This window comes from Cololabis saira, chromosome 5 (genome assembly GCF_033807715.1).
Source record: "Cololabis saira isolate AMF1-May2022 chromosome 5, fColSai1.1, whole genome shotgun sequence".
NCBI lineage: Eukaryota > Metazoa > Chordata > Actinopteri > Beloniformes > Belonidae > Cololabis > Cololabis saira.
The window spans coordinates 28,596,128-28,614,350 of record NC_084591.1 but is presented as its reverse complement, the minus strand read 5'-3'; the positions used below and the strand labels follow the sequence as shown (position 1 = coordinate 28,614,350).

Sequence of the window (18,223 nt, the reverse complement as noted above, 5' to 3'; positions counted from 1 at the left end):
ACATATTTTACTAAAATATGTCCATTCCAGTAAAAATGCCATTGTTGTCTTTGTCAACTGCCTATGCGACTCAAATCTGTTACATTTGTGAATGCTGTCAACTCAGAGATAGTTGTTAAAACTGTGGCGTACTGAAGATTGTTCAACAAGATGCAGATGTCAAGTACTAGACAATTCAAATACTTAAAAAGTGCTTTAAAAAGTAAGAGATTTAAAAATCAGAATTAAAAAAAGAAAAGAAAATAGACATGAAAAAGAAGACTGTCTGTTGCTTACTGGCTGAACAGATTTACTTAACTGTATTAACTGTAATTTGCGGCTGACCCCCCCAAATTCTGAAGCAGCCCTTCTCCGTTCTGATTATGCATGTGCACGTCCCTGATCAATCATGTAGAGTGACTGACAACCAGGTTGTTTAACATGAAGGCAGAATCAATACAGCCAGCTCTCTGCAACTCCATTTAACCCCTGCAGTCTCGTCATTTTTAAATCACAATTCCTCAACCGATGTGAGTAAACTCACAAGCTTTATTCATTCAAACATACTCAATACAAATCAACTGACAGGGGGAAAAAAGCAGAAATTTCATGTTTCAACAGCTGCACGTGTGATCTTTAGGAAGCATTACACAAATGAGACAAATATCTTAATTTCACTAGCAAGGACCACGCCATCAACAGGATATGTTTAAATGATTTATTGATACGAAGATGATGGCGATGACGATGACAATGACGATGATGATGATCTATGGATCGGTCGATGCGTTGTGGGGGAGCTGGTAGGGAATCCGCCGCAGCGCCCGGGCAACGACGAACCCCCTAAGAATCTATGAGGTAAGAAAGAGAGGGAAGAAGGAGAAGAGAAAAAGGGTGGGGGGGAGGGGTGCAGAGAACGAGAGCGAAGAGGAACTGAGGTTTAGATTAGTATTTGAAGGTTTGCCGGAAGAGGCGTGGTGCCAGAGGAGGCGTGGTTGAGGCGTGGTCCAGCTCCTGAAATTCGCTGTTAAGCTCCAATTCACTAGGAAGGACCATGCCATCAACAGGATATGTTTAAATGATTTATTGATACGAAGATGATAACGATGACGATGACGATGGTCATGATAATGGCGATGACAATGACGATGATGATGATCTATGGATCGGTCGATGCGTTGTGGGGAAGCTGGTAGGGAATCCGCCGCAGCGCCCGGGCAACGACGAACCCCCAAAACCATGGATTATTTAAGGAGATGAGACTGAGCGGATCTGAGGTCGCTAAGATCTGAGCGAATGTAGCGATGATAGTTTGGGAGGACCATCGGCCCATGAGCTGTATGAGGTGCTCTGGAATACGTAGCGGGAGGCTGAAGTGGCGGCTCCGATCCTAAGGAGTGACCGGAGTAGTGCGTTGGAAAGATGCCAGATAAGGAGAGTGTATGACTGAGCGATGGTGAAACCAGAAACTGGTGACGACTGTCCTGACTCGGACGCAAGGATCTGTCGAAGATGTGCTCTGTGTTTTCCGGAAAGACAAGTAGTTGGCCAGGGTCTCGAAGTATTCAGGGGTGATTGGTCTTCTGGGATGAGAAACGAGAAAGAGAGTCGGTGATGGTGGTGGAGTGGCGGGGACATGTGCTGCACGGAGGATAAATTGATGTATGGCTGAGTGCCAGACTAGACGGCGCATGAACGGCATGATGGATGTGGAGTTGGAGCGTCCTTTATTAATTATGTCGATACTTATCGATATGAAGATGATGGCGATGATGGTGGCGAAGACGATGGCGATGATGATGGCGATGAATGATGATGGCGATGATGATGGCGATGACGATGGCGATGACGATGATGATGATGATGATGACGATGATGATGATGGCGATGATGATGGCGATGACGAAGGCAATGACGATGGCGATGACGAAGGCGAAGACGAAGGCGATAACGATGACGATAACGATGACGATAACGATGACGATAACGATGACGATGCCGATGACGATGCCGATGCCAATGATGATGGCAATGACGATGGCAATAACGATGATGATCTATGGTTCGGTCGATGCGTTGTGGTATTCGTTTGCACGCTCTGAGGGCCATCCTGCTGCGAACCATCTGCCATCGTAAAGCCCCCAAAACCGATTGAAGGAGCAGCATCAGTGTATAGATCGATGTCGTGGGGGTGAGCCAGTTGGTCATCATAAAAGAAAGTGATCCCCTTCCAGGTGGCAAGGAGGTTGAGCCACAAACGAAGCTCGGCACGGCTCGAGTTGTCTGGGGAGATGGGAGACAAAAGAGATGGAACAGCGGAAGCGATGGACGGCATGTGGGAGAAGGTCCGCCCTTGGGGGATAATGCGCATGGCAAAATTGAGGCGGCCCAGGAGGGAGAGGAGTTGGCGTTTGGTGCAGCCTGGGGCTAAGAGGAAATTGGAAATAAGAAGACCGATTCGGTGGAGCTTTTCGGTTGGAAGAGAAGCCTGAAATAGATCCGTATCGAGAGTGATACCGAGGAATTCGAGGGAAGTGGAGGGGCCCACCGTTTTCTCAGCGGACAATGGGACCCCGAGTTCGGAGAAAACGGAAGTCAGGGTGACCAGGCCGGAAGCGGGTGGCGATGAGAGAGGGGTAACGATGAGGAAATCATTCAAGAGATGGACGAGGGAGGAATGCCGTGGTTGTTGGAGAGGATCCAGCAGAGGACCTCTAAAGGTGTCACCTTCGGCTGCTCTTGCAGCCGAAGGTGAACCTGACTGCAAGTAGTATGCACCTCGCCAGCGGATGCTGAAGTATTGTCATAAGTCTGGGTGAATGGGGAGAACCTTGAAAGCGCTGGTGATATCCGCTTGAGAGCCACGGCCTTTTCCCGGTGAGTTTAATGAGGGCGATGGCGTGATTGATGGTGGCGTAGTGAAGGGAGAAGTCTTTGCTCGGAATCAGGCTATTGATGCTTGGAATGGAACTGCCATGAGGCGCTGAAGATCGACGATGATCGTTTCTTTCCTGGGTATTTCCTGGTTGCAATGCCGAGAGGGCTTATTCGAAAGTTCGGAAAAGGGGGATGAGTGAACGGGCCGATCATGAAGCCTTCCTTAAATTCCTTGGCGAGCGGCGATCGACTGATTCCGGCTCGTTTATGGCGGATTAGATTTTTGCATTCGAAAGATGTTGACGGAAGTGGGATAATGCCGGGATGGAAACCTTCACTGAACCCTTTAACGAGGAACTCAACGAAGCGCGGACTGGGGCGACCGCGAAGCACCACTTCCAGAGCGGGAATGCCGATAGGTGCAGAGAGATGCTCGCCCAGCCTCCGCGAAGCCGAACTCCTCGCTCGGGTGGAGTGATGCCCGGCGCGGGCGGGAACGGAGCAGGAAGAGCTGGGCGCAACGGGGCACCGCACGAAGAGCACGCCGGGGCCGTGCGGGCAACGAAGATGCGGCAACGCGACTCGGTGTCCGGGCTCCCCAGCACGCGCCTCGCCGAACTGATGAAGGCGAGCTGCAGCCCCGAAAGCGAGGTGGATGCGGCATCGATAAAAGCCGCTGCCTCCAAAGCGGAGGGCCGGACCGAGGGCGCTGGACAAGCCGTCCAGCCCCCGGCGACGTGAAGAAAGACGGAACACGCGGCTTCTCTGTAAAGAGAGAAGCGTATGCGAACTCGGTCGGTGTGAGCTCTTTTGAACGGGTGGATGACTTTCCTTTCGAATGGAGGCATCCTTCATGGTCTTCAAGGTGTACGTCTGCGGGAGGTTGGTGGAGGGAAGGCACGAGGAGGAAACAAAACGAAACGAACGAGCGGCTGCCCGCGGGGCCGGAACGGGTCGAGGAAGAAAACCGGGCCGAAATGCGGTGGGAGGGAGGCCAGGCACCAACCCCGATGCCGGCGGCTCCAACCGAGGCACCTGCTGGGGCCGACGGAGCTGGGATGCAGAGGACCCCGGCAATCCGGTGCCGAGATGCCCCTTCTACCGCTGGCGGTTGAGGCTGCTGAAAGAGCATAGCGGGGGGTGCTAGCATCCCGGTGCTAGTTACCCCGGCCGAAGTTAGCTGTTGTAGGTTTGTTTGCGCAGGTTTGGCCGGAACTGGAGAAGGGCGGGAAGCGAAAGCGTTGGGATGACGGACGGCGGGATTAGCTGTGGACGGGGTGAAATAAGTAGTTGCCTGCGGGGCCGGAACGGGTTGAGGAAGGAAACTGGGTTGAAATGCGGTGGGAGGGATGCCGGGTACCAACATCCCAATGCCGGTGGCCCCAACCGAGGTAACCTGCTGGGACTGATGGAGCTGGGAAGCAGAGGATCCTGGCAATCTGGTGCCGAGGGCCCCTTCTACCGCTGGCGGTTGAGGCTGCTGAACGAGCATAGCGGGGGGTGCTAGCATCCTGGTGCTAGTAACCCCGGCAGAGTTAGCTGTTGTAGGTTCCGGAGGAGGGCTGAGGGGGGAGCTAGCATCCCGGTGCTAGCAACCCCGGCCGGATCTAGCTGCTGTAATTGCTGGAGGTGGGCTGAGGGGGGAGCTAGCATCCCGGTGCTAGCAACCCCGGCCGAAGTTAGCTGTTGTAGTTTCTGGAGGTGGGCAGTGTAACGATGGAATTGTTTATGTTTCCACACGGACGGCTTAAGGTGAAGGACCACTCATGTGCGGTTGAGGTTCCTGCAATGAGGCAACGTTGTTCGGAGATTATGTTTAACGAGAATGTTAATAAAAGACCTTGTGAGTAAAGGTAATGCTCAACGTCCGGTTTGTACGATACGATCTTTTACTATTGCGGTCTATGGGAAAAAGCTTTCTGGGCCCCATGGGATTTTTTTTTTTTTTTTGCAGTACCGCGGCTGGCCACTGGAAAAATCTTCTGAGTGCGAGACCCGGGGGCTGGAGCAGACAGACCCTTTAATGGGGGCGTCGTCGGATTTGGCGTGATGACGTCATCCGGAAGAGAGCAGGCGTCGGCGGGGCTGTTGGCATGGCAGGCTGGCATGAGATGGTTGAGAAGTTTTTTCTTTATTGTCCATGCGGTGAAAAGGGGCTCCTCCACCAGGCAGTGCCCTATGGAGGGTGGCGACAGTCCAGCCCGAAACACCTGCAGAAAGCGGGCCGTCGGGGCCCCCCCGCCGGAGCGTGGCGACGCCGGGACCCGCGAATTGCGCACCTGCGGCGCTTCAGGCACGGCGACGGCTGAAAAGTTTTTTCTCCTCTGGATCTTGATCAGCTGGTGTTTGCTGGTGGTCCCCTGCAAACAGGTCGTCATCCGATGGCGATAATGACACGAGATCCATACCTGAATGGGTGAGTAACGATCTAAGATACGAGCGTGTAGTAGTGTTGACGTGCTTGCGGTTCTGGTTCGGAGAACGAGAGCGAAACGTGCAGAGAACGAGAGCGAAGAGGAACTGAGGTTTAGGTTAGTATTTGAAGGTTTGCCGGAAGAGGCGTGGTCCCGGAGGAGGCGTGGTTGAGGCGTGGTCCTGCTCCTGAAATTCGCTGTTAAGCTCCAATTAATAACACAATCCTTAAGCGGAAGTAGAGTCTGTCATCCCATTACCCCAAAAGTCAGCATTTGAAAGTCTGTTATCCAAAAACTGCTTTCTCTGGTGCTTCCATTGATATACCATTAGCTCTATGAATATATATGTGCATACTGTAATACTTACATGAGGATAGAGAGGGAAGTGCAGGTTCTTTCTGAGTTGGATGATAGAAGAGCCACACCAGTCCTCAAACACATGGAGGTTGGCCTGACCCTTGTACTGTCAACACACAAATGGCAAAGCTTAGTGAACACAATAAGAACAGCAATAAACGGGAAACAGGCTTCAGCACTTCAACTACTTTAGCTGTCATGCAGCCTACAAGAACTCAATTTGGACTAGCGTTAGAAGATATAGTTTTGTGTTGGAATGTGTGTGTTTTTATGTCTGAACCACACAGAAAAGTAAATTAATGGTGATGAATCTGCCGTGAAGTTTTAAAATGGTCACGCTGTCCTGAATAACAGAAGAAGGCAGCGAAGGGGCTCATCAGGAGTATCAAGGGGAAGAGCGAACTGAGGATGTCTGCAGCAGTTTGTCAAAGCCAATCCCTTGCCCATAGTGTGACATTTGTCTGAATTACACAGGGAAATCACAGGACACGGAAAGGACAGATGGTGAAACCAGTCTGTCTTGGGGGAAGATTTCCTCATGAGCACACTTGCACAAACACACACACATGCAGGTTTGCTCATCCACAAGAAGAGACGAGTCTACGCTCACGGGTCAAACTTATACTGGCCTGAGAGTAACGTCTTGTGAGCCCCATACAATGTAGGAGAAAAAACAATCTACATGCGATGACAGAACGCCCTAATTTTTCACACCTTGATAGACATTCAGTGTTTTTGTTTCACAATTGGCCACAAACTTCCTTTACCATTAATGTCAAGTCTTAGGAGGGTGTTGAAGTGCTTTAACAACTTCTCAAACAGTGCCAACCCACTTTTGTATACTGTCTACACGTGTGGCATCCTTTAAAGTGTGACAACAGACTCAGCAGGCTGCCACTGTAATGCTGCCACAGATATTTAGAACATCACACACAGCTTAAACTGAAAGCTGGCTCACGCTGAAATGACTACGGAGCGGCTCACTGAGGTTCTCCGGTGGATCAAAGCAAGATCTGGCTTCAATACTCTGGCCCCATTTCAATTGTCGGAGGGAACATTTTTGTGTTTATAGTACAGTAGCTACGAGCTACACAGTCAACAAGTGTGGGTTGAAAATGAAATCAATCACGGGAAGTGAGAGGGGCGTCGCGACACACAGTCACACACTTATGTCGTAAAAATATTTTGACGATGTGGAAAGATATTTCACATTTTGTCGTTATCTGCGATATTTTATGTTTCAAAATACATACTTTTGTCAAATTCAAATCAGGAACGGAATTCAGAAAAACGGGACTGGAGGCAAATTGAGGCAAGCAATTAATGAAAGCGCTAAACAAAGACCACATAACACAAAAGACATCAAGAAAACTACCACAGAAAACATTATATTGACATTATCTGCAAAGGGGGATTCCAACAGGTGATTGTAATCAGGAGGTAATTTGAAAGCAGTATCTAAAGAAGGTTGAGTCTTTGACGATGTTGGCAGAGGATTTCCAGTTTGACAACAAAGGCATGAAGAAATCATTGAAATATTAAAATAAAAGTTCTGCAACGAATCAGGAGGAAATTCAGTGCTGAAATCCTTACTGGGAACGAGTCCAAAAGCCAGGCTGCTATGATGGTATGGAGTTGTATCGGTGTTCAGGGCAAAGCTAGCAGGAAAGTTAATCGAACAATAATAATGTAACAATAATTAAATGGTAATTCTCCCTAAAATAAACCATTGATCCCAATGCAGCCTTCTTGCACCTGGTTCAAATCTTTAGATTCAATTATCATGAAATTCTATTGGAAGAATGAAACACAAGGATTAAACTACTTTACAAAAAGCTGAATCTAAGAGAGGCTTAGAAGATCCACATTTAAAAAAATACTCTCTTGCTATGTCATCCATATTTTAAAGCAATAACAATAGCTTCCATTGCAATTTTTATAAAATTAAAAATTCACCATTTGCTATTTGTAATCTTCAATCTGGAATAAACCAGACTTCATAAGCAACAAAAAACACAATCAACTTTCGCACGTGGGCTGGCAAGGGTATCACTCATCTTAAATGCATCTTTCATTCCAATAGTCTGGCACCATTTACCTATCTGGTCCAGGAGTGCATCAGGAACAGTCCGTTTCTGGAATATCTATGTCTGAAATCATCAATTCAAGCTAAAATATAAATTACCTAGATCTTCCGCCAACAGCAATAGATTTAATAAATATCTCTTCATCAACAAATAAAGTGTTTCTACAAAATATACAAAATAATAGTTTTTTCAGATAAAATCATATCTCTCCTATCTACAAAATGGGAAAATTATCTTTCTATTGCTCCTGATGCTGAATTCTGGACAAAAATCTGAAAGAATATTTATTTTATATCTAAAAATGCTAAATTGTAAACCATTCAGTACAAAACTGTTCACAGAACTCATTACACAAGACAAAAACTATCTGAAATGGGATTTGCATCAAATATCTGTCCATATTGCTCACAAAATACTCCTGCACACACTGCTGCACTCATCACTGTCTTGTCTGTGTAGCAGTCTTGTATGTTCATGTTTCACTTTGGGGATTTTGGTTCTCTCTGTCAGAATATGGCATTCAAATATTAATAAAATATATTAGATTAGACTGTTGAAGAGGAATGGTGAAGGACACACACATTCACCCACAGAAAATCCTCTGCAAGATTAAAATGCATATATATTCCATGGATAAATGTTTTTACCAAACCATGGTAGTAACCACTAATATATATGCAGACAGATTCAAACAAACAAACAAAAAAAGTTCATAAAGAATTTACACATGCCGGCCTCAAGACAACATCATCTCCAGGAGTTCTCCAGCAATTTTCAACAACTCAATGTGCTCTTTACAAAAGCAAAGCAGTCAAAAGAAAAACGCTTTATTTTCCCATTAATTTATGTATATTTAATCATAGGAACTTGTCACTTTCTGTGATGAAATCCTTTTAATGTTACTTTTCTGATTTGGAGTAGTACATTTTAAGAGGAAAGACATAGACGAAGGGTGCCGTGCTGCTGAAGTATCACACAGATGGCCTGACACGAACTGGCCGTTCTCGTTTCTCTCTCGACTGTGTTCGGTCAACTCAGTCCCCTGCACACTGACAGCAGAAAAGCAATTACAGCTCATGCATTAACCATGGGCACTTTTAGAAACATGTCATTTGAAAACAGTGGCACGCCAAACTTTAGTTCATATACTTAATTCTATCTTTATTTATTTATTTTTGTTGGCGAAAAGATTAGTGAGACAGCCAGAATTAGAGCAGAGAAAAGAGGAGAGTCAGAAAGATGAATGAGATTTCCTGATGTTTAAAACAGTCATTTTAAACAGCAGAAGGGGAAGCTTAGCGAGGTCAGATTTACCAGATGGAACCAGTCCCTGTGTATATATGCCTTATGTAAAGCTTTTAATAGATTTCCAGTGAGTTTTAACAGCAAACCTTTTTCATCCTGCCCCCTTCTCACCCCGAGCTTTGTTAAACATCAATAAGTAGGCGGCCTTAAAGGTTTGTGAATATTCATACATGAATATACGTGTAACCCAGGAGAAGATTATAATTCTGGTTTTCTGCTGGGGTGTCAGCTGTGAATAACTGGACATGAACAGGATGGAGTCAGGCAAAGAAAACATTCCAATGTACATGCCTTTGCTTCTCTATCCTTCACTCAACCCTTACAGTATGTTTTTATTTTTTTTCCTGATTATGTTCTGCTGTCGCTCTCTGAAGACACCAAGTGCCACTACTAGGGGATCGATTCAAATGTCAAGAATGTCAAGAATCGATTCGATTCCGATTCTTAAGATTCAGAATCGATTATCAAGATTTGATTCGATCTGATTCGATTCGATTCCGATATTGATTTGGGTTAGCGTTATTAAAACAGTTTTTTCAGCTGTTGCATGAATTATATGACTGTAGTTATGCAAAATATTACTACTAGTATTATATTGAGATTAAACAGCAAGTATTGGCTGCTAATGATGCTGTAAGGACCAATCAGCTCCCAGAATGCTGATAGAACTGCTTTCAGAAACATCATGTGGGTCAGAATTACCAAACAGATCCAGGGAGGAAACAGAGACGGATGAAATCACTTTTATTTTTTCCCACATTCCGTTTTTATTTGTTCCATTTTCGGTCTATTTAGGTTTTTAAATTTTTGAGCATTTGGTTTTTAGCATTTTTTGCAAATGTAACCCCAAGACAGTATATACAGTAATGAAATATAGACAATTTATGCAATTATAACCTAACACTTTAATGTTTTCATACCTTTAAACATATTTAAAGGCAAAACCAGTTATTCTCGTGTCCAACAAAACATTCCTTTTTTGGGGATAAACAAAAAAATAACCAAAAGTTGTTATGTAATGATGAAAAAAAAAACATAAATAAATAAAATTAAAAAAAAAAAATCGATCATTGGACATATGAATCGATTTTTAGGAATTAATATGAGAATCGATTTAGAATTGGGAAATCGATTTTTTCAACACAGGCCTAGCCACTACACCTAATGTTACCTTGTTTTCCCGCTGATATCTACATTTCTGCCTCCACCCCTTCACCGTTGCCTGTTTTCTCACGAATGTTGTCTGTGTCTCTTATCTCCAGCTTTAGTTTTCTTGAATACAGCTTTTGTCTGTCAATATACTATGCTGCCTCCATCCATTTATAACATAATATTTCATGCAAAACTTCCACTTACCACATATTTCTTTTTATGTATATTTTTATGGTATTGTTTTTTGGGAGGGTTTTTTGCACATCCAACTGTTTATCATGTCCAATATTATTTTGGGAATTAGTATTTTTTTCTTAGACTGTTAAATATATTTAGTGCCTGCTTTTGTCTCAATAACTGCTGCTGTTAAATCTTTTTGCACAGATGTATTTACTGCGCATACTTAAGTATATATCTCAGCAACTGAATGTTATATACATAAATTAAGACACATTTTAACCAACACTGGACCATTGAAATGCAGGTTTCACATGAATAATTAGCAACAGATAAAAACAGTTATGTGAAAAGAAAATATATTCTCTTTTACTTCTGAGGACCCAAGCCTACATACAAATACAACTTTATACATTTAGGTGGGGTGCAGACAACTTCAGGGTCAACTCAATCACTGAATATAGCCCAAGTCCAATATGTGCAATACAGCCCAAATCATCACCCTCCACCACCATGCTTGGTATGAGGTGATGCACTGATAAAATGTATTTGCTTTGCAAAATGTGGTGCTCTGCATCACTATCATACATTTGGTATCAAAGAAATTGTTCCAGATGTCCTGTAAAATAAACTTTGTAAGCTTCAAGCTGTGTTGTGAAAGTGACTTAACCTCCATGTCTATAAGGGGAGCTTTAGAGCTAAAAATTGCAAACATCCCTTTGTGTCACTTTAAAATAAGGTTCTTTTTTTCTTTTAATAAGTTAACAATCCTATGATGAAAATAAGGACTCACTCACTCACTCACTCACTCACCAACTGAAATAAATGTCTTTACAAAACCCACTCACGTAGTTGGTTATTCCACAATTCACAAATAAATCTAGGCACTCTTAACTCTCAAGAGCACATATTCATACATGTCGGTGCTGAGATTTGTGTGTACAGAAGGTGATTATTGGACTTAAATTCCAATAATATTTATGTAGCTTCTGTAATTGCTTGAAAATTATATTCATTGACTTCAATAGCCAGTAGATTAGGTATTTTCTTGCAGTTTCTACTGTTACTATAAAAGCAACAGTGGTGTAGATGGTGGACAGATGCTTCAACATTAATGTCATAACAGACGGGATAAACACCTGCATTCAGACACCCGTTCAAAATCTATTTCCATGTGTAAATGATGTGCAATACCACTTCATAAATGTGTAACTCCTCTGCCAGAACCATCCTTTGAATGAGTTCTCTCACTTTCCAACACTTAATATCTGTGTTTTACATAGTTCTGTGGTCGGCAGTCTCAACCAAGGATACAACGATGCAATCAATGAAACAGGCTAAAGCTACGCTGCGCCCATAAAGTTGGAATCATTTTGTTTTGAGAAGATGTAAAAAAAAGCAACAATAAACCAAAAAGCGTTTTATTCCAACTCTACTGGTGGCAGTGTAGTATGCTACAGCAGAAATATCAACAGGTTACCTCAGGCCATCCATTCTTTTCTCCTCCATCTGCAGAAGTTAGTACCCCTCTTTTAATGGTCTGCCGCTACAGTATGTTTCCATTGCATCCATCTGTCTGCATAAATGTCTGTCGGATATCTGCCAGCATCCTCACCCTCTGACCACCTCAGTGTCTGCTGTCTACATCAGTTTATATAGTCATCTCTGTGGTACACCAACTAACCATGTATCAGTCATATGTACATAGAACTGGTCAGTTTTCCTGCTCATGGATAATTAATACTAATATTCTTGTCTTTTGTACCTTTGGCAATATATATGTGCCCCTCATCTCTCTGTTCTTCATTTTCTCTTTCTGATCTCCCTTTTCCTGCTGGCCTTCAGCAGCTGGGTCCCCCCTTTATGAGCCAGGTCATGCCCAAGGTGCTTCCTTGCCACTTTTTGACTGAAGGTTTTCCTGCCACTAGGGCTATACTGTATATTACGTAGTTTGTAATGTTTTGCACTGAATGCACACTACAGCACGTCGAAATGAATAGGAGGACTATCATTTATATAAAACAATTGTTTTGTCATGTTTAAATAACTAACCAACCTATTTTGAACTGTAGCCTACACGGTGGCGGCGGGTATTTTTTTCAGGTTCAAGTACAGTGGGGCTAAGCCATATTTTGGCGAGGCTCAAATAAATACCAGAATATACATTTAATTAAACAACACCCTCCAACCACAGCTAGAAACAGGTAGGCACGCACAGAGAGAGAGAGAGAGAGAGGGACAGAGAGAGAGAGAGAGAGAGAGAGAGACACACACAAACACACAACGACACTAATTACAATAACAGCACACAGGTGAGTTGGAGTGACAGGCTTAACAACTAGCACCGGGATGCTGCCGTTGTTGCGGGTGGGTGCGCTTCCAGTTACAAAGCAATTATTGAACTAAAACAATGAAATATGTCAAATCTGTTATGTTCATATTGTCAAAACGGACAGGGCAATTTGGCTTACCGTTTTCAGGTGATACCATTTTGATGTCCAAACTGTTGCTTGCATTCGACTTTTTTACCATGTATCTTTATGAAATTCTTTTTTTTCTTCTTTTTTTGAATTAAATTCTGCTACACTGCAGATGTCTCTGACATGATAGAGTTCAACAAATCACCGGACCTTGTCCTCTAGTCGGTGGGTTGGGTTAATCCAAAATAGCAAAAACAAGGGGGTGTCCAAAGATAGACAGTTCCCTGGGAAAGAGATGTGCTCTGAAAACTTGGCACTTTCCTCCTGTTGAAATTAAATTAAATTAAAAAAATCCGGACCAATCCGCGCATGGTAATAAATCGACCAGTCGACTGGGAGATTACAGCCCTACTGGAAAGCACCTAGAGACACCTTGGCTTCTAATAGATGCTATACTGCAGGGGTATTCAACTAGATTCAGCCGGGGGCCACATCTGCAAAAGGACTGTATGGAGAGGGCCGCACAATTTGAAAATGTGGGGGTTTTCAAAATGTATTTTGCACTCAAAGACGAAGACTTATGTAAATATAATACATTTGTATTATACATTTGAATATATCTAGTTTACATATGAATTATGTATTAATTGTCTCCAGATTTAGTAATCGTGAATGTTAAATATAATATTCAGATAAAGAAATATTATTTTGAATGCAAGTTCATTTTGAAACCATGCATTGTGCAAACTTAATGAAATTGATATTGACCTACTTTTAATAAAACACGCCATAATGACAAAGCACCACTTTCCACCAAGATTTCCTTATTTGAATATTATATTTAGCATTGAGCACAACCATTTTAGTCCATAGTAGCCAGTTATAAAAATATTATAAATTTTTTTTTTTTTTTGTTCAACAAACACCCCCTTTTTTGAAATATGACCAGGGGCCATATAAAAGCTCCTGGCGGGCCACATGTGGCCCGCGGGCCGCGGGCCGCCAATTGAATATCCCTGCTATACTGTATACGTAAATAAAACTGAATTGAATTTGACAGTGGTTATGAGGCATTTATGTTAGAAAGCTGTGTTTGTTTTGTTGCCAAGGATGACACTGGACATTAAGGCCAAGCAATTCTACTCTGTGTATAAGACACGTAGAAGACATTTTGCAAACGTCTGTAGCACCTTCATGTTATTTTTAGGCAGAAATGGACTGGGCCAAAAACACTGTCGCCCTCTACAGGAAGGGTCATAGTGTTTTGGATTTTCTGAGGTGGCTGAAGTCTTTCAGCTCCGGCGGACTACGCTCAGGATGTTTGACAAATTTGATGACACCCTCTATGCTGCTGTGCTGGGGCAGCAGACTGAGGGTTAAGGATGACAAACACACTCAATAAGCTCATCCACAAAGCCAGCTGTTGAGGGAGAAGAGCTGGACTCTCTGACAGTGGTGTCAAAGAGAGGGATGTTGTTCAAGATAAGAACAATAATGGACAACACTTTTTATCCGCTCCTTGACATGCCGGCCGGTCATAGGAGCACATTCAATGACAGACTCATCCCTCCACAACAGAGCGCCAAGGGAACTCATTCCTGCCAGTGGCCATCAATCCGTTCAACTCTCCCCTCTGACAACGTGATAATCAATCCATCTACTGTACTGATTGATACCTGGGCACGTTTTCATAATGTGCAGTAATTAACTGTTAATACAGTAATTAGGATATTATTCCATTTGATCTTATTTTTATATTTTAATTTTATTAGTTAATAATAATTCCTTGTAGTTACACCTCTTATTTTATTTTTATTTTTTATTTGTTAACTAGCGCACTGCAACAAAACAAAATACTGAGAGGGTTAAATAAAGTATTTTGATTCTGTTTCTGGTTTTGAATGCTTTTCACTTATTTATAATCTGGCTCACCATAGAATGTTGTGAATGTGCATTTAAATGGTTTTTAACCCTTCCCAGGGCGATGTCTTTTATTTTATTTTATTTATTTTTAATTTATTTATTTATTCGCACATATTAAAGGAATACAAAGAAATAATGACAATACAATAATTACTGCAGTGCAGTTGAGAAAAAAGAAACACAAGGTGGGCTTATGAAGGATTCTCACCAGAGATAAATACAAATAAGTAAACAAGGTAATCAAACTTTACAAAAGCAGCACATGAAGAAAGAAACATGAAAAAAAAGTAAACAAATAGCTAAAAACTTGGTGTTTTCCTTTAAATTCATTACATTATTGTGGCAGATCAAAACATTGATATATAACAACAAAAAAGTGGCTTTATAAAGTAATTTATTTATATTGTTAACAGACTTGAACAGGTGCAGTCCTAGCCATTTACATCCACTTGGCAAGAACATTCGCCAGCCTCTCGGTCGCAGACGTGCGCATACGTGGGTGCTCTCCTCCAGTCTAGTTTGGAGAAGAGCATTGCTGTGGCAACATCGTTGTTGCTAACATTAGCTGCAGCTGCGCTCCCGACCGGGTGCTTTCGGTTTATGTGGTAGCTAAACTTGAGCCGGTGGTCAGCAAAATCCTTTCCACACAGAACACATATCAATCTACCTTTATCAATGGTGGCGTCGGGGCGTTTTAGAAATGTAAATTCCCCATTCCCTGGGCCGATGCATGTTATGGAATATCGTCATTACCTTAAAACCATTTAAACATCTACCGAGTACGCTTACATGTTTATCAAAATTCATCATTTTCTGGAGTGTTCTGACTGTTATTAAAGGTATTGTGACATCATTTTTAACATGCTTTTAACACTATTAAAAGTCTTGGCCAACATCCCTCAAATGTGTCTAAAAGAGTGTAACAAAAAAAACTTCACTCTAGTACTCTATTCCTGGCTTTTTATTACAGTGTTTTTTTGCGCCGTGAAAAACGCTTCCTTTCCCCCCTTTCCTGTCAATCATTGCGCCGCTCCTCCTCCCAACCTCCTGCAGCCCAGCCATACGCTCACAGCGGCGTCACAGCCGGGAGCGACAGGCGAAGCATGCACGGAAAAGCAGGAGGGCGAACCACAGCAAACAATCATAAAAATAAAGGCATGCAAGCAGCACTGTCCCCTTATCTTAAGTCCAGTCAGTGGCCGCGGGTCTTCTTAGCAGTTCTCCTCCGGTGATTAGAACAAAAGAGGCTCTAAACAGCTCCGTGTTAAGCCACATTTATGGTTCCGCGTTAAATCGACGCAGAGCCTACGCCGTAGGGTTCAGCGTACGGTGCGCCTCGCCGCGTAACCCTACGCCGTAAGCTCTGCGTCGGTGTAACGCGGAACCATAAATCAGCCTTTATGGTGCGCTGGAGATGAGAGGAGGCAGGGAGCTGGGTGGAGGGGGCGGTGATTTAGCGGGTCGTTACGTAACGATCCGCCACCAAACCACATGCGCCGTTTTTGCATAGTTATGCGGAAAATCCCAGAAAGCACACAATACACTGAATGTTAAAAGTTCGTTGTTTTTTGGGTGTAATTGATGTCAAGACACCCAACAAAACACAAAAAATCAAGAAAAATGTGTTTTTCATGTCACAATCCCTTTAAGGTGTCCTGATCCAGCCGTCCAAGTACTTTTATCTAAATACATGAGCAAAGTTATATGTGTGCGTTTCATCCCCATCCTGGTCTCGGCAGAGCTCCATTTCCCCAGTCTTTCAGAATCTCCTCTAACTAAACCGCTTGGTTGCACGATCAACTTTTTTTTTTATTCCCTTCTCTTTGTCTCCAGGAGACACAATTTCTCTGAATCTGCTGCAGCCTTCCGCACTCCTGCTGGCAGTCAGGCACTGACAAATGGCTGATCAGAGCACCCACTGATGAGCTATCACACCAGCTGACACTGTTAATCCCAGTTGGATAAGAAGAGTGAGACATGATGTTCCTGGCAAAAGACCCCTGAGGATATGCAATCCTACTTTACCTTCTCCCCTCATATAGGAAATTCAGCATCATCACTGTTGATAACACAGTAACACGGTACTGACGTTTACGATGTGTTTTTATTGTTTTTTTATGTTAAATTGTAGCAGTGAACACATGATGTCATTTTATGAGGGACATCTTCAATTACAGGGAGCATTACTGCATATTTAATCATATTTCTGCCCATTAGTGATTTAAAAAAGAACAAAGTGAGCATGTCTACAGAGCAATAATTAAGCTTTTCAGAGGTACAAAAAAAGAGAGCATTGTATGAACAGAGATATGTGAACTCATTTCACAGAGTGAGTAGCAAAAAACACTGAGGGAAAAAATGCATATGATCCAGATTTTTGCAGCATTAAATGCTATAATGAGGATTTGTATAATCCGCCATCTGTACCACAATCACACATCTTCTGAAATACCAGATATGTAATATGAGGGGAATGGAAATGCACAATGCAGTGGTTCACCTGAAAGAGAGCACTAGTATATTTTATTTGCTGTAACAAGCAGTCTTGTGTTTTTAGTGCATGGACACAACAGCTGCTCTCAAACGATTCATGTGCTTGTGATTATCTTTTAAATATTTCTCACCATACCCTTTGAATGGAAAATAACTAGCACTTCACATCAAATAGCAGAAAGATAAAACTCAAAGCCAGAAGTCAAGACTTTTAGGTTGCGTAGTCAGTCAACAAAGAGTCTGTCATCGTCTATCTCTCTTTGAAAATTGACTAGATTTGAAACAAGGCTTAACTCTTAAGATGTCGTACATCTGGGGATATGATTTGATTAAAGTCAAATCTATACATCAATGTGCCAAATAAAAAAAAGAAAATTATTCAGATATTAAATTCTGAAATGATTTGAAAGGAAATCATCCCTCTTAGTAACCGTTTCTCTCTGCTCCTGACTAAATAAAATAATTTAATATGCTCATCTCCTGTCTGGATCCACGTCAGCTTTGCTGCAAATGACTGTTCATCCCTTCATGCCGGCTACTGCTTGACTCTTAAAAAGTGGGCCAACAGCTTGCTCTCTGATCTCTATACCATGTCAGTGTCCACAACCCGCTGGTGTCCTTGACAGATGACATAAAACTGCATGTCAGTGATAATGCTCTGTCACTGCTGGACGAGCTAACTAGCTCTGGATTTTCAATACGCTGCCAATATTTGCTGAAAACAACCTGTTGTAACCAACATAACTTACAATAGTTTTAAAAAAAAAGTTAATTTACCATTCTTCTGTCTGTGTGGATGCAAAGGTACAAGCAGAGTTCCCCTTTCATGTTGCTTTTTTCACAACAACTGAGTTTTACAAGGAATATCTTGAATGTCAATGTAACCTCGCCAGCTTATGAACACTGCCACATGGCACCACTCCGCTTAAGCCAGCCTGTGTCTACATCTCTGACAGCGCCAGCTCCGTGGTCCCTCAGACCTCCATCATTCTGGCTGTGCACCAAGGAAAAGAGTTAATGCGGGTAATTAGGACAGATA

General features: G+C 42.9%; 1 protein-coding gene across 1 annotated transcript in view; it reads right to left on the bottom strand.

The window, feature by feature from the left end:
* The window catches only part of b4galnt4a (beta-1,4-N-acetyl-galactosaminyl transferase 4a), a 169,375-nt gene that overhangs the window by 68,741 nt on the left and 82,411 nt on the right, over positions 1 to 18,223 (bottom strand). Inside the window, exon 4 of the mRNA XM_061721462.1 lies at positions 5,638 to 5,733. Coding sequence (XP_061577446.1) covers positions 5,638 to 5,733 — 96 coding nt within the window. The remainder of the gene's footprint in view (positions 1 to 5,637; positions 5,734 to 18,223) is intronic.